Here is a 25005-nt window from a genome sequence, read left to right on the forward strand (position 1 = left end):
CAAAATTAGATTCAAAGGAGGGGCTGCTCTCTAGATATAATAATGACTGCAAGACTCTCATCTGTGGCCTTTCTAATGTTCTGACACAATTACCTAAAATAGTCCATTCTTGTTAGTACTGTGACAAATGATTGTGATACACTTGTTTTTTAGGCTCCTTTTATATTAAAGCCCTTGTCAGAATCTGCCCTTATAACAGTGTGGACTTTATATTAATTGTTTCTTTGTGTAGTGTTTCGGATGAGACATAAAACTGAGGTCCTGACTCTCTGTGGTCATTAAAACTCCCAGGGCATTTCTAGAAAAGAGTAGGGTTGCTACCCTGGTGTCCTGGCCTAGTTTCCCATTGGCCCTTACCAATCATGACCTCCTAATAACCCCCATCTCTGAACTGGCTCCATCACTCTGCTTTCCTCCCCACTGAGAGCTGGTGTGTGGGGAGCGGACTGGTGCATCATCCAGGTGGGGCTGCACACTGGTGGTGGTGGAGGGGATCCACATTATGGAATTATTATTATGATTATTATTATGATGATTATTATTAGTGGCCTTGGAAAAAGTGGAAAGTCAGCGCACTACCTCTGGAAACGTCTAGTCTTCCTGACACCGAGTTAGACTGCCCCCAGCGCTACACTCTCCCACACGGAGTGAGAACAGCGTTAAATAACCATCACGTCAGCTCGAATCATCTGGCTGCAGTATCTTTCGTGTTCACGGATATAACGCGATTTTAACGCAAACGAACAATATATATTTTTAATTAAATTCGTTTAAATAATTAAATAAACCTTCTGTAGTGTAAATACTTTAATCCAAGCCAAAAGCACAGTAAAACTCTCTGGTTGTATTATTACATTAGTCAGTGATTGTCATCTTAAAGCTTACATACTTCAGTACAGAAAAGATCTAGCATTTGAAAGCGGAGCATAACTTAAAAGCAAATGTCGTTCTTTGCTGCGTTCCTTTCACACCTATTTCAACAAAAAGGTTTACCAAAGAAAATGGTTTCTGTCGGTGATGGTTTTACAATACATCCAAAAGTCGACCTTTTTTTTACAATGCATCGATAACCACAGATATTTAGTAATTTTAAATGAATTCTGCCGGTAAACTGTACTGGAATAATATCGCCTACTAGTGGTTTGTCCTTAAATGACTACGGCTGTGATTAAGGATAAGGCGGAACCACTTGTACTGTGCTTCGTGTTGCGGGTCGGAAGGGTGTTGATGTCGTATTGGTGTGTTTTCGGAAGTCGGGAGCGTTTGTGTGTCTTTTTTTTCAAAAACCGTATAGACAATTGTTTGTACAGGTTCTTGTATCGGTCGAAGTGATTCGATAACTTACCCGCAAGTGGTTTTTCTCCTGGATTTGTGTGTTATACCGCCGCCGTCATGGGGAAAAGACAGCATCAGAAAGATAAAATGTAAGTTCACCTGCGTCCTAATTACAACTACTACGCGTCTGATCTCCGTTAAATGCTGGTGTTTAAGATTTTGTTTCAGTATTGGTTCCATAAGCCTGTTAAGATACATTTTAATATCGTCGCCGAGGCTGCCTGAAATCGGGGATTTATATTATTGTTAGGATTAATGCAAATTAATACAATGATATGTTGGTCAGTAATATATTGTGGAGACAAAGTGAAAAAAATATCGTCTTCCGTGCTATCGTATAGCATTCGTTACTATTTTAAATTCTTGTAACTTATGTCGTTTTTCATATACCCTCAAGTCTGAAACTGCCGTTGAAATCACAATGAAAATGTTATGTGATTATTTTCGTCTGTATTCAGGTACATCACCTGCTCCGAATACACACATTTCTACGGAGGCAAAAAAGCAGGTACCAGTGAATGTTACGTCTGTCTTTACGTTTGTCCTGGAGCGGAATTTCATGTGTGAGGGGACTGTGCAGCTACGCAGGCTTAACCCTGTTTTACATGTGTGGTTGGTTATGCTGTGCGCCCAGACTTATTCTCAATGTTTTTCTTGTGAAAGAGTTCCTACGTGCAGGTTTTAAGCTATAAGCTCTCAGTAAACTTCTTCTACGTCGTGCGTTCAGTATCAGCCATCTCAACATCCTAGAGCTAACTTGAAGTCCAAGTTCAACAAAAATCACATATCACAATAAAAATCTAAAATCCGATTGCAAAGCCACATGGAAAAAACAAAGCAAACAGTAGAAGATGTAACTGTCATATCATGTCAAGTCTAAAAAATGTGTGTGACTGGATTAAAAAAAGACTGGGCATGAACAGGGGACATATAAAACTACAATCAACTGAATGAAGGTCCTGTGTGGTGGACACTGAAAAGCAGCCAAACCTAGTGCAGTCATACTGTGGAGCCCTGAATGGAAGCAGGCATCAAGATCAACTCAAACTTGTACAGGAAGCCAGTGCAGGGACTCCAGAACAGGAGTGATGTTTGTGAGTGACCTAGAGGCACCTGTCAGAAGGAAGTTAGAATAATCAGTTCCTTAAAAAAACACATTAAGGATTTTTTCTGTAACAAAAGCAGATAATATACAGCATGTACACAACAGCCAGGCAAAGTTTCAAAGGTAGAAAAATAATATTTGTACCATATTCTATACATGCAGTTTAAAAGTTAGAGCAGGTTAGACCGTAACCCCACATTCTTCCTTTTGGGTTAAATCTCAGGCAAATTGGCATCAACTGACAGGTTTACAGCACTGGTTTTACTTAATAGATGGGAGGAAATTTGTAACATGACCTTAGTCTTTTTACAGTATAGATCCTCCCAATTTCATGTTGGAAATTTAATCGGAGTAACGCTAAAAACATTATTCCATTTATCCAGTTTTCAAAGCTGTCAGCTTCACGTCACAGCTCAGCGAGTCACTTTTAACTTTATTTGCCCTGAAGCGAAGTGCAGGGAAACGGGAGTGAAATAAGACAAACACAATGGTGAACTGGGATCATACATGAACCTCAGCTTCCAAGGCAGTCAGGAGTGAGCTGTGCAGAATGTGAAGGAGTAAATTCTGTCACTCAAAGAGGCTGTGCTATAGAGGCCTGAAACTCCAAAAATCCACCTAGCCAACACTCATAACCAGCTAAAGAAGCTGGAAATTAAACTTTAGTCTAAAACTGTACTAGAACCAGGGGAGGGAAGCAGTCAAACACACTGTATTCTAAAATACAGTACACGGTACAGTTACTTAAAGGGGAACTGCAGTCCCGATTTCTCAGACTGGTTATTTAATCTTGGTAACAAAACCAATTCATTTGCTGATATGGAGAAATGTTAGAAATTTTGACTTGAGCACAAAATCATGAACTTTGTGAAAGTACTGTAAGTTGCCATGTTGTCGCCAAACCCTGGTCTCGCCACGGGTGAGAGCGAGAGTTCCCACGAAAAGCAACGCAATTGCAGCCCTTCCTGCTCACTAGTCCCTGTAATGACTGATGTGTGCAGCAGAGTTTTCATTGCAGAAATGTTCCAACATGACCTGCAGGCAGAGTCAACAATTTAGCAGTTTTGTTGGGAAAACTCTCTGGAAGTCGAGAGCAATATTTCTATTGGATGACAAGAGATGTATTCACAGGCCTGCTTCTTTACAGTGTAACGGGGCCACTACACGTCACCAGAAGTTTTGTTGCCTCTATCTGAATCGCAGAACACGGAGCTACACACACCTGGAAATTTAGTCTATTTTGTAATGTAAATTGGAGGTTTTACACGTTACTGGGTACATTTTATTTTTATTGAGGTTTGAAACTCATCAATGCTGGTTCTTTCTCACCCCGAAATATAAAAATAAAAATGCAGTCCTTTTAACTTTTTTCCCCCCTTTTCTTTCTAGAAATTCCACAGGCGAATTTCAGGCGCCTGCCCTTTGATCACTGCAGGTGAGGCAGAGTTTCTCTATTCTCCAGTGTTCTCGAATTCTCCAATGGAATTCTCCCAACCACCGGTTTCTGTTTTCCAGTTTGTCCCTGCAGCCATTCGAGTATCCCATGTGCACTCCTGAAGGACACGTCTTTGACCTGCTGTGAGTATTCCTCCTGCTCCCAAAGCCTTTCATAAACTGGGTAGAGTGTTTTTTGTATGAAAGCTTCTCTGTTTCACGGCTGCTTGTAATGTAAACATCCACGAATCTCGTCCAGTTGTTTTGTAAAAGGTGTCTGGGATTCTGCTTCAGTAATGAGGCTGCACAGCCTTAGACGGGTACCTGCACCCCAAAAGTCACAGCTACCCCTCGCAAGACACTGGCTCTGCCATAGGGGTGATATGTGCTCCAGGCTTGACATTTGGCTCGTGCAGAATGTTGTAGAAATGTCATTCTTCCATCTAATAAATATCGCCAAGCTACATCCTGTGTCTCTTCGACTGCAGCAGAGAAGCTGGTCAACACATTTGTCTTTTCCAGAATTGCTTAATGCAGTCCCCTCGAACCTCCTATCTGAATTATCGTTTGTGTTCAGTTATAATGCGATTTTATCGCTAACAAACAATATCTTTATTAAATTGGTCTAAAATCATCATTACCAAATAAACAGTTTTCCAAATCTTTAAAATTAATTAATCCCAGCCAAATGCACCTCAAAAACTCTGGGTACATTATTTAAATCGTATCTAGAGTCCCAGAGCTCTGGAATTCTATGCCCAAGGGAATTGGAGAGTCGCCTTCCCTGAGTGCATTCATAATCGAGACTCAAAACCTTTTGAGAGAGGATTTTATTTAATCAGTGTCTGTCTGCTGCACTAATGACCTTGTGTTGTTTGCTGCAGCTCTAGCTGCTTTTGTTTCTATGCTTCTTTTGTAATTTGCTATCCTTATAGCTTTTGTTTTTTTCTACATCTATTGTAAAGTGCTTTGAGATGCTTCTTCTAAAGATGCCATAAAAAATAAAGGTTATTATTAGTATCATCTGAAACATTAGGTCTCTCAGCCAGATGCTTTCTCCTGGTTTTATAATAAACCTAAATATTATTTTACATAAAGTGCTTAGTATGTTTTGTCTCTGCATTAGCAGGACATTTGACTGTTTCATAATTCATATTTTGGTCACTGTAATGACACTTTTTGTCATAACCAGGCTTTACAGTTACACAATCTTCATCTCCTTTTTGCAGGAGCATCGTTCCCTGGATCAAAAAGTTTGGGACTAACCCGATCACTGGAGAGGTGAGTTGTGTCAAAAGGCTGAAGAAAAGATCCTTGTGATCTCGTCTCTGCAGCTGAAACGACATGTTGGCGTTGTGGTGCAGCCCCTCTGGTGGTGGGTTTTGGAGACTGTATCCCGAAATATGGATGTACTACACCTTTTTGAATTAGGGTGAATTGGCTTCGTCACTCTGCTCTCCTCCCCCCTGAGAGCTGGTGTGTGGGGAGCGGACTGGTGCATCATCCAGGTGGGGCTGCACACTGGTGGTGGTGGAGGGGATCCCCATTACCTGTAAAGCGCTTTGAGTGGAGTGTCCGGAAAAGCGCTATATAAGTGTAAGCAATTATTAATTAATTTAATATTTGCTTCCATAATTTCCCTAGATGAAAATGTTCTTGCAGTTTTTTGTTATTTAGACGACTTTGCTCTTCTGATCCGACCTGTATGGCGGATTGGTTTTCATTCCATCGTTATGAGTTACCACCTGATTTTGCTGAATTGGACCAATGAAACTGTTTTCCAAATCCTGCTGTGGGCAGTGATTTAAAGAGACCATAAAAAACCCCTACAGAAGAATGGACTAGAACTGGTGTTAAAGATGCAAGAGATTTTACAGTCCCTGAGGTTGATTTATTTTTTTCAATCTTCTTCCGCTTTTCTTTGAGTCACAGAAGTTGGTAAACCCAACAAAGTCATTGTAGACCGTGTCGTGGGTTGTAATGCTGTTGTGGTCTGCGCGGTAGGTAAGGGAACGGTCACCTGTGATGTGATGAGGTGTTGGGTTCTATGAGCAGAACGGGCAGTAGCTGTTTGTGTCTGCCTGTCTCTCAATCGTCTATCTTAAAAACCTCAGAAAAGTTACAGACAAAAACAGGCCACTGCATTGAATGCACTTCCCTGTAGTTTCACCTGTGTCCCTGGCCTGTGTTTCCTTGTCGGCTCTGGAGTCTACTGGTTTGATCTTGCTACTACCTTTGAGGATTTTAAATAATTGATCCAGGTTCCCTTGTAGTCTTCTCTGTTGCGGACTAAACAGGTTCAGACACGTTCTTCTAACCTGTCAGCTTAGAGCATTCCTTTAGGACCTGAAAACATCGATGTTGTGTGTGATGTACGATACTGTATTCCCCATTTATATTCACTACTGCTGTTGCTTTTCTAGATCATTGTTGACTCAGCTCAGGCCATTCGCATGATCCTCTAGTACATTTCTGATCGTCCTTAACCTCAACGTCCATTTACCAGACGTAAGACTTCCAGGTCTCTAATTATTGCGATCTCTGCAGTCTCCCTCACGGAATCAATGAAGTATCTGTCTATCGGTATTGCCCCCATCTCGACTGTCATACTGTGTAGGCTGAATTGCAGACAGGCTTTTGGCCACTAGGTGGAGCCAGATGCTGTCTTGTGTTTGGGAGCTCTGAGGCGAAAAGGCTGGAGAGGCAAGCTCAGTCCTGGCTGGATTCACTGTTCCAAAGCACGGATAAGAACGAGCCTCCAATAGGAAGGGAATGCAAGGCCTGTGTTAAGGGACAGACCGTGTGACAGGCGGAAGTGAAGAGGTTATTAATCTGAAGTGGTGGAGAGCACTTTGCAGATGATAAGAAGGGAGACGATGAGGAAATCTAGACCTACAAATTCAGGCAGTGTTTTAGCCCGAGGCTGGTTGTGGGTTTCGTGCAGACCATGGCTCCTGCTGTGAGACTGTCACGAGTGCCTGGCCCAAGGAGTGTGTGCGCCGCACGTCTGGGACTGATGGCGGTGCACTGGGGCTCCTCTGTGCCTTTCAGGCAGAAACAAGCAAGTCTCAGTAACTAACAGTATGGCTGGTCAGGTCTGTTCCGGTCCCTGTGGCATTTCTGTGTGCCTGTGAGTTCGACACCAGCTGTACGGCCAAAGATGGGCCCACAGACAACCGCCCTTGGCAGTCATGTCTGAAGTGCACTTATAAACCATGAAGAATGGGCTAAATGAACAGTTGATAAACTGATTGTTGTCGGTCCTCTTCTGCATGTAGCACTTCAAGAAAATGACCTCTGTCTTATTGCATTGTAGTTTTAATCGAGCATTTAGGTCCTCGTCATGTAGTTCACTGTGCAATGACAGACATGGGATTGAAATCATGTTAATTGTATTGCTTTTCTGCTTCCTCGGCACAATTTGCATCAGTTTGGAACTTATGAGCACCAGGACAGATCAAGGCCCCGATCCAATTGGCAAAAGCTGAAAATGGCAATGATTCAATTGCCACAGAGAGCTTTTCTGACTGAATTTTAGACAATTTGGTTCTGAGAAGCCCACATTTCCCCCCCCCCCCCCCCAACTCATTTAAGCCTCAGGACTCTCGCACTCAGAAACGCTTGGCCTGTCTGTATTTAGGCTATTGTAAGATAACACCCACCAAACGGAAGAGCTGCACTGCTGCATTCTTTTGTCATTTTGGTGAGAGAACGGAGCAGCTGGGGCCGCAGTCCTCTGGCAGAGCAGTTCGTCTGGACCATGGCTGTTTGAGGGCTTTATTAGAAACAAGCCTGGGCAGGTTCTGCTGGCTGGGCGGTGCTGTTAAATAAGGTCAGTATTGCTGCCAAGCTCTGATAGTCAGCAGCAATCACCATCTCACAATCTCACCTTTTTCAGTAAAGAAGAGTTTTCAGACCAGTCCTGGTTTAAGCAGACAGCACCCCTGCAGATTTTGACAAAGGGGTTTTGTTTCTCCATGTGCAGGCCACTTGATATGTTTTGGATGATTCTGTCTTGCTCATTTCTGCTTGTATTAGGGTAAAATAATACGGAGTGGCACTGTGGCTCAGGATCTGCGCCTGTGGGTGAAAGGCTGCCGGTTCAAATCCCGCGGCCAGCAGAGGAATCCTACTCCGTTGGGCCCCTGAGCAAGGCCCTTAACCCCAACTGCTCCGGGGGCGCTGTATAAATGGCTGACCCTGCGCTCTGACCCCCAGCTTCTCTCCCCGTCTGTGTGTCTCATGGAGAGCAAGTTGGGGTCTGCGAAAAGACAAATTCCTAATGCAAGGAATTATATATGGTCAATAAAGTGATCTTATCTTAAAAATGAAGTGTTGCAGCTCTTGGTCACTTGTCGACGTTATTTACGAGCAGCACTAGTAGAAAATATGTCGCAGGATATCTCGCTCTGTAGGATGTGACACCGGTAAGAAACAACCACACAGCTGCAGCTGTCAATATGATAACCAGATAAAAGTATTACAGATCCTTAGATGCACAGGCAGAAGCACTGCTCATTTCTTCAGCAGTGACACATGAAACAGGGGCACCTGTGGAAAGTATGTGGAAGTGAATTTAAAATCAAAGACAGGAGCCACTTTTTTGTACCCAAAGATAAAAAAAAAAACAGCCGAGCTGTTGAATCCAAGGCCCGTTGTTCTTTAAAGGGACTGCTGGATGAGATCCTTGGATTAACTACAAGGTACCAGATGGGATCTGTTTTGAAACCATTCCTCTGCAGTATCTGCTCTGTGACGCACTAGCTCGTGCCCGGTTGGGGAGCACGTCCAGCGGCTGTGGATGTGCCGATCTGGCTCGGCCCCTGCTCGGCTGGCGGAGGAGAGTGAAGGATTAGGGAGATGGGGCCTGAGTAGCACTTGAGGGATTGACCACTCTCCGTTCTAATCACAGGGGGAAGCGTCTGAGTTTCGCCAAACCCGAGAGCTCAGCCCGGGTGATGTCATGTGTGGAACCCTTCGAACCCCTAAGGGACCTCACAGCGGGAGATGTCATGTTGGAGCAATTGCTGTCTCGATGCTGTGACTCACACTATTAGCTTACGGGGTTAGACGCAGCCCCAGACAGACACTGGATGATACCAGTGTCTGCTGCTATTCCTATTTGTTTTGCAGAGTATTTGCCAGCAGTGTCTGTCCATCTGTCTGTGTGGCTGATACCTACACAGCACAACAGAGTCATTATTCAGTAATAATAATAATAATTGCTTACACTTATAAAGCGCTTTTCTGGACACTCCACTCAAAGCGCTTTACAGGTAATGGGGATCCCCTCCACCACCAGTGTGCAGCCCCCACCTGGATGATGCGACGGCAGCCATAGTGCACCAGAACATACACCATACACCAGCTATCAGTGGGGAGGAGAGCAGAGTAATAAAGCCAGTTCATAGATGGGGATTATTAGGAGGCCATGATGGTAATCCCTGATTGGTAAGGGCCAATGGGAAATTTGGCCAGGACACCGGAGTTACACCCCTACTCTTTTCAAGAAACACCCTGGGATTTTTAATGGCCCCAGAGAGTCAGGACCTTGGTTTTACTTCTCATCTGAAGGACGGTGCCTGTTTATAGTATAGTGTCCTCATCACTATACTGGGGCATTAGGACCCACATGGACCACAGGTTGAGCGCCCCCTACTGGCCCCACTAACACCTCTTCTAGCAGCAGCAACCTTAGCTTTCCCAGGAGGTCTCCCATCCAGGTACTGACCAGGCTCACACCTGCTGAGCTTCAGTGGGCTGCCAGTTGTGAGTTGCAGGGTGATATGGCTGCTGGCCACTATTCAGTGGTTGATTTATTTTGCATGTCAGTGTATCCAGACAGACAGGTCTCAGCCTTCTGTTCGTACAGCAGGTGTGGCTGAGGTCACCCCGCGGGCACAGAGGCACCCCCAGAATAAGGCTAAGTAAACTCCAGCAGAATGCGCTGCTTTTAATGTTGTAATGGGTCTCGACCAAAGATCGACCCCTCCAGTTTATCGTGGCAGTCCTTGGGGCGCATCGGTGGGCATCGCGGGCGCTTGCTCTGGCTCGGCGTCTCTGCCAGCAAGACGGGGGGGGGGGGGGAGTGGCGATGCGGTCAGCTCCAGAGCCACTGCTGTCGCAGTGTCGGCTCTTCATGGCGCTACATGCAGAGAGGTGGGAGTGGGGGGCAGAAAGGCATGCCGAAAAACTTTCTCCCCGGCCCATTTCCTTTCATGTGATGAGCCGCAACGCCTACGCTGGGGCTTTCTTCCTCTCTGTTGCCGGCGTGCGTTCTCTCCTCCCTGCCTGCAGCACCGCGGTGCTATTTTGGCCCTGGCATTGACGTAGAGCCGGCTCCTGCGCCTCTTCCCAGCTCCGACGCGCTGCCGTGCTGCAGCTCTCGGATGGTTTCCATGGCAAATTTGAATGGTGCCTTGACTCAGCCCTGAGAACCGAGCGCTCCAGGTTGCTGGAAGCCCGCTGGTTGCTAATTTTTTTTTGTATGTGGCTGTTTTCAAATCCTTAAGCTTCATTTTTCACCCTAAGGGCTTGGGGAAAGGTTCCAAAGACAAAAGAGGCCATTCAAATGTAAGGAAAACTGGCCCAAGGATGAAGTGCTTGCCCTATAAAGACCTATTCCGGGCCCTATGGAACCCGAGTGTGTAGGCTGTTTCCCTGTATAGGAACATAAGTAATACAGTTACATCTACGATGTTGTGTGAAAAATAAAATAGGATCTAGGTATATAAAGCTCAATTTTTGTATTTAGTGGGTTGACGTTATAATGACAGCTGAGGCCTATGCTTTGCTTTTGTGTTTGTTTTTTTTCTCCAAAATCAAATGATTAATTTAGCAGTTGGAGCTGTTGCCTTTCTGCTACAATTAAGTTCCTGTCTGCCCGTGGATAAAATAAGATCACTTTATTACGGCGCTCCTGGAGCAGTTGGGGTTCAGGGCCTTGCTCAGGGGCCCAACGGAGTAGGATTCCTCTGCCGGCCACGGGATACGAACCGGCAACCTCCCAGCCACAGGCGCAGTTCCTGAGCCACAGAGCCACCGCACCGCCCCGATGATGTGTGATGATGTTGTTGTTTTTGTGAGGCATTCATCTTTTTCCTTTCCTCTTTCTAGAAACTGGAAGCGAAGTCGCTCATCAAGCTGAACTTCGTCAAGAACAACGAAGGTATGCGATGGCGCGGACGTGACCCTCCCACCCTGTTCATTTTTATTTGAGTGCCAAAGGTGTGGCTGCTTGTTACAGCAGTCTGTACAACACTGCACGGCAATGCCTAATTTCTGTTCTGTTTTATTTTTCACATTTATGACCTCATCAAGGTCATATGAGGCATTGTGTTAATTCTGAGGATTTTTTTTCTAAAGTTTGTAAACAAGAGGGCGATTGTATTGCTCGTTTTAGCTTTGAGGAGCTCGATTTGGATCACATCGAGCCGTTTCTTGAAAGAAGCCGGGTATCGACGTGGCTGGGTAGCTTGTTCCACCCTCCCACCACTCTTTGCATAACATGGGCCTCCTGTTCTCAGTTTTAAACAAGCATCTTCTTAGTTAGTTTCCACTTATGTGGTTCTCTGGCTTATTACTCTGAAGAAGTCCTTAGGTGGGGATTTATCAGTGCCTTTGAAAACTTGGATCAGTTTAGAAGATTTTAACCTCTCAGAGTAGGATGCATTGCATCTTTAAGCCTACGAATGTCTCGGTTTGCTCTTGTACTGATCCAAGAGCAGCAGTATATTCTGTGTATTGTTGTTACCTAAAGTGTACACAGTATTCTAGATGGGGTCTCAGTAGTGTTTTGTTTAATTATCACATGATGCACTATGTGGAGAAAACCCACTAAACCAAGACGTGTAGATCAGTTAAGAGTACCTCCATGCTGAGTAAGTGGGAATAGCGCACAGCCAGACGATCACCATAGTGTATTTAATTATCAACAGGGAGAGTGAGTGTCTGAGTCAGCACTCGGGATTTGTCTGTCTGCACAGCAGTACCGCAGCAAGTGTCGGGATATCTCCTGACCCCTGACCCCAGGTGCGTAGATCTAGGCGCCCGCTCTGACTTTGAAAGTATCAGAGTGTATCACCAGTCGTGACCAGGTTATTGCAACATAACAGTCCAGCTCGTCTCCATTCAACTTCAAATTCTTGGGCTTCCTCTTCACATCCACTAGAGCGGAGGCATGAGTGTGTTTGTGTACGTTGCCGTGCCGCGGGAAGAACTCGCCAGCGTCGTCACAGACGGTGCACGCCGCTCCTCATTGGCCGAGACAGCCAGGTGGGCCGCCTCTCCGGCGGCTTATTCAGCCCTTTACGCTTGAAGGCCTCGGCAGCCCAGAGGGATTACAGTAATGCGTGGTTATCTAGGTTATGGCTGTGCTCCAGCGCTGTGTTTCTGCAAACTTGGGGGGAGGGGGGGGAAGCGGGTTTGCGGCAGGCCGGACTCCCTGCAGCGTAGTGATCGGCTCGCCAGGAGGGGGCGCTGTTTGGTAACCACCCGTTAGAAGCGCTGTCTGTACCCACGCGCAACCTTCTGACTCTCTTGGGGCAGTTAAGAGCTGGAGGTGTTTGGGTTAGGGCAGTTTTCGGGATGGGTGGGACGCAGTGAACTATTTAATCTAAACTAAAAAGCAACGTAGGAAAAAAGTTTTTTCTGTAGAGTTAGGCAGGATCGGAACATCAGGACATCATGACAGCAAGAGCAAATGGGCTCAAACCTTCGCCAACTTTTGAGAAGCAATGGTTTAGTTGGCACGCTGCCTCCCACCCCCACACTGCCCCCATTTATAAGCAACTGGAGCACAAGCACTTAAAATTTGTGTTCAGCTGATCTGCTAAATGGCCATTTTCTATCCCGTTCTCACCGCTGGCCCTGTACACAGCTTGTGCTCCAGAATTGCTTCTGCAGAGCTGTCTGTGTAAACGCTACCAGTAAGAAGCCGCTAAACCATATGCAAATATGTTAATGACCTCTTTCCCAGCTGCAGTTGCTAGAAGTAATCAGTGCTGTAATTGCTTTCTCTTATCAGTTGTAATCTTGCGTCTCTGAAGTGTGGATGTCTTGGCAGGGTTTCGCTGTCTGTGAAGATAAATATAGCGGTGGGACCCGGCAGCAGCTGATCTCTCAGTGCTGTGGCGCACCGTAAACACACATATATCAAGCTAGGCAATCAGGGGAGTCTTGTGTTTGCTTGTGCAAGGACGGTCTTCGTCTGCAGGCGCACGTTCAGACATGATCAGGAATTGGCAGAGAATGTGTTCTTGGGTGCAGTTGCTGTTTTCGGTTTTGCTCTTACGGCTTGGAAGCTCATCAGCGGGGCACATCTGTTTCCTGAAGGTCCTGTGCTTTTTGTCCCTGCAACTTAAGCCCTGCTGGTTAAATCGCAATAATGTTAAGTGTTATTTCTCTAAAGTGGATTTGTTATGCCTCCAAATTAACATTTTTATTTTTATTGAACAGGCAAGAGCAAGTTTTATAGGTCGAAATCGTGGAGAGCTCTGACATTAGACATTTTCACTGAATATCTTTAATTCTGAATGTAAGGCTGAGATTTTTTTTTGATTGAGCGAGGTATCGTTTATTATGGGAAGGGAGCTATTAGGAACGTTTATTGCTTCTAACTGTCCTTCTGCTTGTCATAGCTGGAGCTAGTCCTTCTACCTCTTTGTTTAAAAAAGCACAACAATATCACAAAGAACATTTTGCCAGAAGCTAATTGATCTGAGGTTTTCGTTCTGTCTCTTCTAGAAAGAGGCCAACATGCTTCAGCAGCATGACTGCTTGTCTTGTTCCACGCACCTGCAGCCTTTAGTGTTAAGAAACCCCTGCTCTTAGTTTCCACTGGTGTGTCCACAGGGTTAACTCCATCAATACCTTCTGGGAGATGACCTGAGTCATTGTGCATTTTTTTCTATTGGAAAACTTGCACATCATTCCATTCTGCTGTTTTACAACACAGGAAAGGTCAAATCAAGAGGAGCCCATAAGGTCTATCCAGCCCATTTTGCAGTCAGTAGCTAATTGATCCCAAGATCTCATCCAGCTGTCACATGAAGCCAAGGTGTCCACTTCAGCAACATGGCTGTGTAACTTGTTCCATGCCCCCACAATCCTTGTACTTTATGTACAGCGCCCATACACTGGGATCATACCACTGCAGCTGCGTTACACCTGGGTCATACCACTGCAGCTGTGTTACACCTGGGTCATACCACTGCAGCTGTGTTACACCTGGGTCATACCACTGCAGCTGCGTTACACCTGGGTCTTACCAGTACAGCTGCGTTGCACCTGGGTCATACCAGTACAGCTGCGTTACACCTGGGTCTTACCAGTACAGCTGCGTTGCACCTGGGTCATACCAGTACAGCTGCGTTGCACCTGGGTCATACCAGTACAGCTGCGTTGCACCTGGGTCATACCAGTACAGCTGCGTTACACCTGGGTCTTACCAGTACAGCTGCGTTACACCTGGGTCTTACCAGTACAGCTACGTTACACCTGGGTCTTACCAGTACAGCTGCGTTGCACCTGGGTCATACCAGTACAGCTGCGTTACACCTGGGTCATACCAGTACAGCTGCGTTACACCTGGGTCTTACCAGTACAGCTGCGTTACACCTGGGTCATACCAGTACAGCTGCGTTACACCTGGGTCTTACCAGTACAGCTGCGTTACACCTGGGTCTTACCAGTACAGCTGCGTTACACCTGGGTCTTACCAGTACAGCTGCGTTACACCTGGGTCATACCAGTACAGCTGCGCTACACCTGGGTCTTACCAGTACAGCTGCGCTACACCTGGGTCTTACCAGTACAGCTGCGTTACACCTGGGTCATACCAGTACAGCTGCGTTACACCTGGGTCTTACCAGTACAGCTGCGTTACACCTGGGTCATACCGCTGCAGCGCCAGCACACCTGGGTCATACCAGTACAGCTCCGTTACACCTGGGTCTTACCACTGCAGCTCCGTTACACCTGGGTCATACCAGTACAGCTGCGTTACACCTGGGTCTTACCACTGCAGCTCCGTTACACCTGGGTCTTACCAGTACAGCACAAGTACTCCTGGATCATACCAGATTCCCTTGAAGTCTTTTCTGTCGAAGAATGAAAAGGTTCATTTAACCTGTCAGCAGGGGCCTATGCTGTCAGCCCAGCAGTTGGTGGTGAGACATTAAGATAGAATGTTATCTATCTAAAGGAGCTGAGCCGTGCCTCTGGCTGGCCCGGCCCAAGCGCTGGCGCATGACTGGCAGTGCGCGGTCAGGACGGGTCTGGGATTCGTCAGCAGCATGAGGTCTGGCTCGTTCTGTGTCTGCACCCCCACCCCCTGCAGCATTCCTTTAATACCGACTGGCTGTTGGAAGGCAGCTTTGAATTAAGTTAGCAGAAAGATTTCTCGTTTTAATGAGAAAGTTGACAGTGCAAGTAACCATAAAAGCACAGTGGCAATCCCAGCCAAAGCTATGTAAGTGCCATCTATGATTTACCGACTAAAAATCTATGTGTTTACTGCAAACAAACGTGCAGCATGTCTGCGGATCACCACAGAAGGCTGTCAGTGTGGGTTATTTGCTTGTTCATGTGTTAAGAACGTACTATAGCCAGCATCTGTGCACCCTGTAACTCACAAATGGCAGCCCACTGAAGCTCAATGCTAGTACCTGGATGGGAGACTCCTGGGAAAGCTAAGGTTGCTGCTAGCAGAGGTGTTAGTGGGACCAGTAGGGAGAGCTCACCCTGCAGTGTTTGTGGGTCCTAATGCCCTAGTATGGTGATGGGGGCACTATACTGTTAACAAAAATACCTCGTCCTTCAGATGAGGGGTAAAACCGAGGTCCTGAATCTCTGTGGTCATTAAAATTCCCAGGGCATTTCTCGAAAAGAGTAGGGATGTTACCCCAGTGTCCTGCCCAAATTTCCTCCCGGTCTTTACCAGTCATGGCCTCTTAATAACTCCATCTAAGAACTGGCGTCTCCTCCACACTGAGAGCTGGTGTGTAGGGAGCATACTGGCCCACTCTGGCCACTGTCACATCATCCAGGTGGGGCTGCACACTGGTGGGGGTGGAGGGGATCCCCATTACCTGTAAAGCGCTTTGAGTGGTGTCCAGAAAAGAGCTATATAAGTTTAAGAAAGATTACAGACGAAAGGCAAGTCAGCCTATCTGGCCTATTTGATAGGTAGCAATTAATTGATCCAATAATCTCATCCAGCTTTTCCTTTAAAGAACCCAGGGTAGTGTCTTCAACAACATGAAGCTTGTTACACACTCCCCCCCCTTCCTTTTGGGTGAAGGTTTTTCTTCTCTTTAAATATTTCTTTAAAACATTTAGTATTCCCAGAATTAAGCTTGCACTAGCAGTACATTTTTTATCTCGCTACATGCATTGCATTGCTTTGTTTCAGCCCAGGTCTACACCCTGCATGACACAAATGCAAGTTCTAAGCCAGGGCTGGCTGTGTTTTAAATCGCAGTGGTTGGTACTATAGTATTGCAAAGACGGAGGGTGTGCATGTCTTTTCACACTTTCTAGAAGTTAATTTATTATTAAACTGTTAATAAATGACACATGATTAATATCTGTATAAAACAATGCCATCTCCATATTTTAAGAAATATTTAAGTATCCCTTCCTGTCAGTTTGTGGTGAGCTGCTCCCGTTTAGATCTGGCCCCTTATACTGTATTAGAGGAAACAAAAATATGTAATACTTTTTAGAATTAATTATTTTCTCTTTTTCTTTTGCCATTCTGAATTAGGAAAGTACCATTGCCCTGTGCTGTACACTGTCTTCACGAATAACTCCCACATCGTGGCCAACCGAATGACTGGGAATGTCTTCTCTCACGAGGTGAGTCGCTCAGGTGCAGGAGTACCCAAGAGGACACAGCGTCAAAGCTTCAGGCTCCACTGTGAGCCCATTCTGTGTCTGTGCACAGCTTTTTTGGGGAGGATCTTGAAGATTTGCTGTGTAAAACCGCTGCTCTTTTTTTTTTGTTCGCCACAGGCAGTGGAACAGCTTAATATCAAAACCAAAAGTTACAAGGATCTGCTGACCGATGAGCCCTTCACCCGGCAGGACATCATCACCCTGCAGGTACGGAGCACCCCCAGTCTGGCTGTCACCCATCCAGGCTCCCAGCATCTGTCCGAAGACGAGTTCACGTGCGGATCTGGGTTCTTTTTCCAACTGGCTAGACATGCCAACTTTTGGAGGGAAAATAGGGGGGGGGAAAGTTCACTTTTATTTCTAGTCAAGTAGAAACATCTGGATTTCGTGGCCCAAGACCTGTGTCAGTTTATTGCTGTGGATTTGCCCTGTATTTTGGCATCTTTCTCGTGATTCTGCTCTAACTTACACCACAATTATGCTCTGATTTGGCATAGTTCCCTCCAGTTTACCCTGTGCTGTACAATACCCCTTTCTGATTTACTACAATTTTACTGTTTACCACACTATACTCTACTTTTACCTTCTTAATTTTTCTTTACCCTGTATCATAATTTCAGCATATTCTCCTCGGTGTGCACTGTGCTTTGCTACACTTTGCTCTGGTTTGGCCATGACATCCCACATATTGAAGGGTACTTTGGAATCTGTTCTCAGGTGTGGGTGAAATTGGATGGGTGGCAGGCCTCAGTGCTCAGTGCTTTATGAGTGTGTAAAGAGAGGAGTTTGCAGTGTTCAGCCCTGGCCTGGTCATTGTGTTGAGTGTTGGTTTACCTTGACAAATCATTCTCTCCTTCGTGCTTTTAATTTCTGTGGCTTCAGGCATTTCTCAGGAAATTATACAAAAGCTGCTAAGTGACTAATGCTTTAGGAAGCAGGAGAGCAATGAAAGGGTACAGAGTCCAGTATCACGCGGGAAGGAGAGGCAGAGGAGTTAGTTAATACAATCACTCTAGAAGTGTTTCGAAAGAATGACCCTGAAAATCTTCGGTTTTGCAACCTGGGTTGTGGTGCAATGCATTGTACAAGACTGGGAAGTTTTATTACGCGTTTAGAGTCAGCAGCCAGTTCCTGTTCCATCCTGGAAAATGGGTCAGGAAGCTGGATTTCCATTTTTTGTGCGTTTATTTGTGTGACAACTTATGTTTACACCCACTTACAGCTGGGTTTTTACTTGACCAATCTCGCTCACGTCTCACATGGGATTTGAACCCGCAACCCTGACTGCTGTGCCACATTGGCAACTTTCATCATTTGCTTTTGATGTATAATTCACTGCCCATTTCATTGTGTGTGGTAGATTGTAGGTCAGTGCAAGTGTCAATGCCTAACCAGCAACAGGGTATGTGCATGCTCAAGGGTGGATTTGTCATGCTTCTAAACTTTCTTGGTGTATTGTTTCAGCTTAATGAATTGAATGAAACAGTTTGCGTGTTATCTTAGCTAAGACATAAGGACTAGCCTGACAAATGCCAACTGGAATGCTTCTTAAATGTGCTACAAAGAGCAGATTTCTTTTTTGTTGTTTTCATAGGAGAAGACTTTTTTTTGTCCATAAAATGAAATAATGAAAAAAAATTATGAAATCATTCAATTGGCAAATTCAGGATGCCCTTTCCCTGTGACCCCCTAAATAAAGTGGGCAATTGAGTTTTAATGAGATGTTGGTCAGTTGTGTCCAGTGCCGCAGGCAATGTGACGCTTTGATCCAAGGCATACAAGACATGCTTTGTCCGCTGGTGTTGTCAGTGTAGGCTGTTGTGTTTACTAAATGTCCTTTTATTTCCATTCCTCGAATTGTGGGGAGCGCAGAGATTTCCAAGAAACTTAATGACGCATCCTGCGGCTCGAATAAGTTCTCCCAATTGTTAAGCTTATCAGGATTGGGAAAAAAAGAAAAGATAAATGAGGAAGAGCTTTTCATGATGAAAGGCCAACGATCAGGTTAAGGGAAATAAAACTTGCCGTTTTGCACAAAACTTTGTCCGGATGAAACAAAAAAACAAACAAACAGGAGGTGCTTCTCCTGTACACAGGACATTGCCAATTTCTTCGCAGCTGACACTTCCTCGGATGGATAGTGCACTTTTCTCAAAGTGGCCTTTCTGTGCTTTGCATTGCGTTGTAATGCACTCGATTTGAATTCCCGCCACCCCCCCGGCGATGATGTTCTGCTGCAGCACGCGCGCTGCTGAGGCTCTGGAGCCTCTTGCATGCCAGCGTCCAGCCGGGGGACAACATCGGGAGCCTGCTCTTCGTCGTTGCCCGTCGCCCATTTTCAGCACCTTCTTTCCTCATCTGCGCAGAACAAACAATAAATAAATCTCCCGTTATCCTTCACTACAGTGTATACTTGAAGGATCATGCGTAGGATTTTTGTCAGGGCTTGAAATTCATTGTTGAAAATGAGAGGGAATCCCCCCTTTACGTGAAACTGGGAGGATTTCAGCATCTTGGGAGGGAATCATACTAGACCAATGAAACGAGAGTTTCGGAATAATTACTACACAACACGAGCTTCATAGGTTCATTGTAAAAACTGTCCTACCTTGTTGTCAGTCTGTCTTTCATTGCCAACCTCCCCTCTATTGAAGGTACAAGAACATAGGAGAAGGATGGTTTTTTTTCTCTTCCTTATCAAGCAGTCCACGTATGTGCTTTTCATGTTGTCAAACACAGGCTTTTGGGTATGACCGTCTAACAGTTTGTCTGCTTTAAAGTTGTTACCTTCGAGGGAGCCGAAAAAGTCCCCTCGCTGAGGGCCCAGAATGCACTAATATCTCTCCCAGTGCTTCGTTAGTATACTGAACCACAGGCTGGACTGTGGAGAAGTCTGTCTTCCCTTTGAAAATGCTTTGAGAGAAGGACTACATGCAGCAGTACATCTTTCCTCAAGTGACAGAGGGCCACAAAGTTGAGTTGTCCGACAGCAGTAAGAAGACATTTGGCTTTATCTGAGTCCTGAGTGCTCTCGGGCCTTTTAGTGATCTGCCTAAAACTGACACTGCACTTTGAATTGACAACCATCTCATTGTATGCGATAAACTTCAGTGTTGGCTGCTCCAGTTGTTTTTGGAACTCATGTAGTTTGTCGCTTCTTACTAGCACGTCGTTTCTCAGTCAATTAGTTAATCCAGTCATTGCTTTATTTCTTAAAGCATATTTCATAACTATCACCTTGTTGAAAAGACCAGAAAACATGTCATGACGGTTGTTTTCACTGCTTTTTTTTTCAAGGACCCCACAAACCTGGACAAGTTCAACGTTTCCAACTTCTTTCACGTGAAAAACAACCTGAAGGTCCCAGATCCAGGTGCGTAGATCTAGGCGCCCGCTCTGACTTTACTTGTGTCGTTTCGTCAGACGCTAAATTTTAGGGTCATGTATTGCACTGCTGGTCTCTGAACTCCAGGTGTGTTCCGAGGATAGGGTCCTGTTCCTCCGGGCTGGGGCTCCCCCTGCGTCTCCCCCTGCGTCTCCCCCTGCGTCTCCGCTCAGCTGCTCTCTGTTCTGCACCTTGCAGATGAGGAAAAGGCCAGGCTGGACCCCTCGTACCACCTGAAGAACGCCAACCTGGAGACCAGGGAGACACTTGCCGAGCTCTACAAAGACTTCAAGGGCGACGAGATGCTTGCAGCCACCATGAAAGAACCCGAGAAAAAGAAAACCGACAGGCTGAACGCGGTAAGAGGGCTTGGGGGGCACAAACAGAGCAGTTCCAGGCAATGACAGCTTCTCGAAATGTCTTTTGTGTGTCATACTCGGGCTGCGCTTTAATGGCTTTGTAGAGTGTTCTAGAAAAACTGTTTTGTGCAGAATGTGAAGAACTGGGAGATGTGCAGCTCATTTGTTTGTCGAATCTCTTTTTTTTTTTCGGAGAGTGACTGTGAGCGCTGGAAATTGTGCAGAACGTTTATACAGAAAGTTATCACGGGAATGTGATTTCCTGAAGTGGAGGAGCGGCTCAGGAGTGTCATGAACTGCGAGGCTGCTGAGGCTGTTCGTGTGAAACGCTGTGTTTGCACGTGAGCAAGCAGAGACAAAGCACAGCGCTGTGTAGCGGTACACCGTAATTCCATTTAGCCATTTTTGTTGATTGCCTCTGAAGTTTTCTTTTCTCTGCGACAAACGAGGTCGCTGGCTGTCCTGGGTTTCAGTTCCAGCTGACGGGCCACCAGAACTCCCCTCCGCTCCTGTGTTTCGTGTTCCAGCCCGTCATTCTGCTACACCAGCTGTGGAAACAACCTCAGGGCTGTTTCTGCAATGTAGGAAAAAAAATGTCCCCAAGGCCTAAGATAAGTCCATCTAGCCTGAAATATTGGTGAAATGGGCTAGTTTAAACCAAGGCCTGTAACCGACTATCTGGGTTAGTCACACGCCAGCCAGCATTTCTTGTTATACAAAAATATCTCCTTAAATAATTTGTTCGGGTCTTCATAGCTCATTTTTTAAAAGAACACTTAACGTGTTTAGTGCAGAAAAGATACTTAAGCTCAACCAGGCCTTTCCGAATAGATTTTGTAAGATCAGCAACACAATGGTGATTTCCAGTCCATTCCTGTTGTTCTGCGCTAGAGAGCTCGTTTTGACCATTAATTTAATTTCATCATGGGCCGTTCAAGCTGTTGTCTGTAGAAACGGCTAAAAAAATCTGAATCTGTGCTGGGGCCTTCAGGTTAGGTTCTAGAGAAAATGCTTTTCAGATGAAAATGAATTTGGCAGCAATCGCAGGAGAATTGCTCACAGGCGCTGGGCCACGCTGTTCCAGTCTGAAGTTCTAGGAAATGTTTCCCGGGCAGAGAGGGAAGAGAATGCCCAGAAAAGTTTATTCTTTCACATTTTCTAAGTGAAACAACACATGACTGGGCTGTTCAGTTTTGACTTATTTCCTGGCACAGCAATGATCCCTCACTAAGCAAGTCTAGGACCTGGACCTATAGGAGGCTCAATTAAGCTTGGATTGCTGCAGATGGAGTCCTCCGCAGTGCCAAGGCTAGAGCTGCAAGCAATATTAATTCTTTCTGTCGCCTGTGGAAAAAGACGTCAGAGACGTGGACCAATTGCAGGTTCTCATACTCTGTTGAACAGAACCCACATATAAAATATTCAAATCCTTACAAAGAAGCACATGGCTTCCCAGTTAACCGAAAGACAGTACTGTACGAACTGTGCAGATTCGTATGAGAATACATTGTTTTAGAATTGAAGGTTTTTGTATCTGCATTTCTAACCTGTGACTTACCTCTTTACAGTTATGTGCACATGTTGTTTATACAACAACAAGAGCATATAACAGTCTCCTTAACTTCAGTACGTAGAAAATCAAAAGCAGCCTAATCAAGTGTCATTTAAAGAAAATATCAAAACAATTACAAAGCCTGAAGTTAGTCTGGGATTTCTGATCTATGCAGCATGCTGTCTGTTATAGGAAGATCTTTTGTATAGAAGGTAATCATGGATAACCCCATGCTCTAGATGCTCTAGACGCTCTTCTGATTCTGCTCTCCTTACTGTCCCCCAAGCCTGTCTACATTCTATGGGTGACAGGGCCTTCTCGCCCCCGAGCTCTGGAACTCTCTCCCCAAGGATATCAGAGAGCCACCTTCTCTAAACTCCTTCAAATCCACTCAAAACCCTCTTCTTCACCCCTCTGCTTTACTTAGTACCACCGTCCACGGTCTCCTCTGTATATTGTAATTGTGTTTTATCTTGTGTATTCTTCTTATTTATTGTTGTTGTCATCCTGTAAAGCGCTTTGAGAAGCCACCTTTAAAGGCGCTATATAAAATAAAGTTTTTTATTATTATTATTATTATAGATAGGAAGGCTGACTGCGATCCCCTTGACGTCTCAAGCCTTGGACCCCTATAGAGGGCATTTTTTTCCAATCTCTCTTTAAATACTAAAACTTCTAAACCAATTTGGAAATCTTAAATGAATCTTTAAATCTATTTTATCTTTAAAAGCCCAGAGGGACAGCTCCCAAGCTGTATGCCTGTACAGTATGTCATGTTTAATCTCCCCCCCGCCCTTTCAAATGCAGTTTGCGTTCTTGTGCTGTAGGAATCGTGGAATCCTTAGTAATTGCAAAAATGACATCATTGAAAAAGGGAATGTGCTTGAACTGCAGGTTAATGGGATGATTTATCTGTCTCTGTGAGGCAGTGGTGTCTTCCCCCTCGTCCCCCAGTTGCAGCTGCTGGGGATCCAGCTGTTTCCCCCTTCTTTAACTCTTTTTCAGTGATTGTTTTTTTTAGCAGAGAAATAAAGCCCACTCTTCTGCGTAAAGGAAGAAACCTTGCAATTCTCTTCTCTTCTGCGCTGTACAATCAGCATCAATCTGGGGGGAAGGGTCAGACCCCTTCGAAATCGGAGTTTTGCCCTTTTTGCTGCAAAGCAGACTGCGGCTGCAGCAAAGTGTTCTTCATTGCTTCTACGGCTGAGCCTTATCAGGCCTCCTTCTCCTGAAAGCAGGAGCAGCTGGACGGACAGACAGGTGCTGGGGGGGGGGTAACAACAGGATAACAGAGGCCGGATGAAAAACTCTCCTCGTCTTTCTTCACAGGCCCACTACTCCACGGGGAGGGTGTCTGCCTCCTTCACCTCCACCGCCATGGCTCCCGAGACAACGCACGAAGCAGGTAATTAGATCTCATGTTCAGCACGAAAGGGGAGCTGCAGCGCTAGTTTCATATTTCGGGGGGTTCGAATCAGGCATGGATGAGCAGATTTCAAACCACAATAAAAGTAAAAAGGAAACCAATTTACATCACTCAATTTCCAGGTATATGCAGCACCATGTTCTGCAATTCAGAACGAGGCGACAACATTTAACATAGCCTAACATCACTTTATTAGCCCTATACAATTTCTTGTATTAGGAATTCGTCTTTTCGCAGACCCCAGCTTGCTCTCCATGAGACACACAGACACACAGACAGGGAGAGAGCCTGGGTCAGAGCGTAGGGTCAGCCATTTATATGGCGCCCCTGGAGCAGTTGGGGTTAAGGGCCTTGCTCAGGGGCCCAACAGAGTAGGATCCCTCTGCCGGCTGCGGGATTTGAACTGGCAACCTTCCAGCCACAGGCGCAGATCCTGAGCCACAGAGCCACCGCTCCGCCCCGGTGATGTGTTGTGTCCCTATTACACTGTAAACAAGCAGGCTTGTGAATTAATCTTTTTTAATCCAATAGAGATATTGCTCTCAACTTCAAGATGGTTTTGCTGTTAAATACTGCTCGTTAGGTTTATGAATACAGCTCTTTAATCCAGTAAAGATATTGCTCTCCACTTCGAGATGATTTTGCTGACAAAAACTACTTACTTGTTAACTCTCCCTGCAGATCAGGTTGGACCATTTCTGCAGTGAAATGTCCACCGCACAACCTGGATTTATTTGCTCGTACATCACATTACGCATTACAGAGACTAGTGAGCAGGAAGGGCCGCGTCACGTCACAGTTGGTGGGAACTCGAATGCGAGCTTGCGACATCGTGGCGACTTACAGTACTTTCACAAAGTTCACAATTTTGTGCTTAATTCAGAATTTGTTTTGTTTTTTTCTACACCATCGATGAATTTTATTACCAAGATTTTAGAACCTTTCTGGGAAATCAGGACTGCGGCTCAATGAGCCGAAAAGGTTCACTCAGCGTTTACCCACAGCAGGTCGAGCTGTCGGGCCATTTCCCGTCTGTGGGTAAGCGCTGAGTGAACCTGTTCGTTCTTCCAGAGCCCTTTTTCGGTTTTAGGGGCCCAGTCTTAGCGTTCCGCACTGCATCCTGGTTCGATGTAGTAACACTGTATAGAAACCAGGCCAAGCGTCTGACAGTCTTCCTCGTGCACCATCCGCCCTTCACCGTTCCTTCTGGCAAGCGCAGAGTTAAATATGTGAGACCTGATCTTCCCAGCTTGCCGAGGTGAGGCTGCAGTATTTGGCAGTTCTCTGGGCGATGTGTGTTTTTTTTAAATATTTTTTTTCTCCATGGTAACTTTCCTTTTCTCCCAGCTTCCAAGCTTTGTGGTTTATGACCAGAAAAACAAACCCACCAGACCGCAGCCTGGAGCTTCCCCTCTCCGGTCGCAGAGCAGAGATCTGGGTCTGCAGGCGTCACAGGGAGCCTGGGCAGCATGAAAGTGTTTTTTTATTTTTGAAAAAAACAGCGTCTGGAAC

At 45.6% G+C, this 25005-nt stretch overlaps 1 protein-coding gene across 1 annotated transcript in view; it reads left to right on the top strand.

The window, feature by feature from the left end:
• Positions 1 to 1210: 1210 nt before the first annotated feature.
• ppil2 (peptidylprolyl isomerase (cyclophilin)-like 2) overlaps positions 1211 to 25005 on the top strand; it is a 67747-nt gene continuing 43952 nt past the window's right edge. The window contains exons 1-11 of the mRNA XM_088936197.1: positions 1211 to 1424; positions 1794 to 1843; positions 3830 to 3875; positions 3956 to 4018; positions 5104 to 5155; positions 10991 to 11042; positions 16641 to 16732; positions 16889 to 16978; positions 20069 to 20144; positions 20355 to 20515; positions 23397 to 23472. Coding sequence (XP_088792323.1) covers positions 1393 to 1424; positions 1794 to 1843; positions 3830 to 3875; positions 3956 to 4018; positions 5104 to 5155; positions 10991 to 11042; positions 16641 to 16732; positions 16889 to 16978; positions 20069 to 20144; positions 20355 to 20515; positions 23397 to 23472 — 790 coding nt within the window. The 5' untranslated portion in view covers positions 1211 to 1392. The remainder of the gene's footprint in view (positions 1425 to 1793; positions 1844 to 3829; positions 3876 to 3955; positions 4019 to 5103; positions 5156 to 10990; positions 11043 to 16640; positions 16733 to 16888; positions 16979 to 20068; positions 20145 to 20354; positions 20516 to 23396; positions 23473 to 25005) is intronic.

Source organism: Atractosteus spatula, chromosome 17, assembly GCF_055471065.1.
Source record: "Atractosteus spatula isolate fAtrSpa1 chromosome 17, fAtrSpa1.hap1, whole genome shotgun sequence".
Taxonomy (NCBI): domain Eukaryota; kingdom Metazoa; phylum Chordata; class Actinopteri; order Semionotiformes; family Lepisosteidae; genus Atractosteus; species Atractosteus spatula.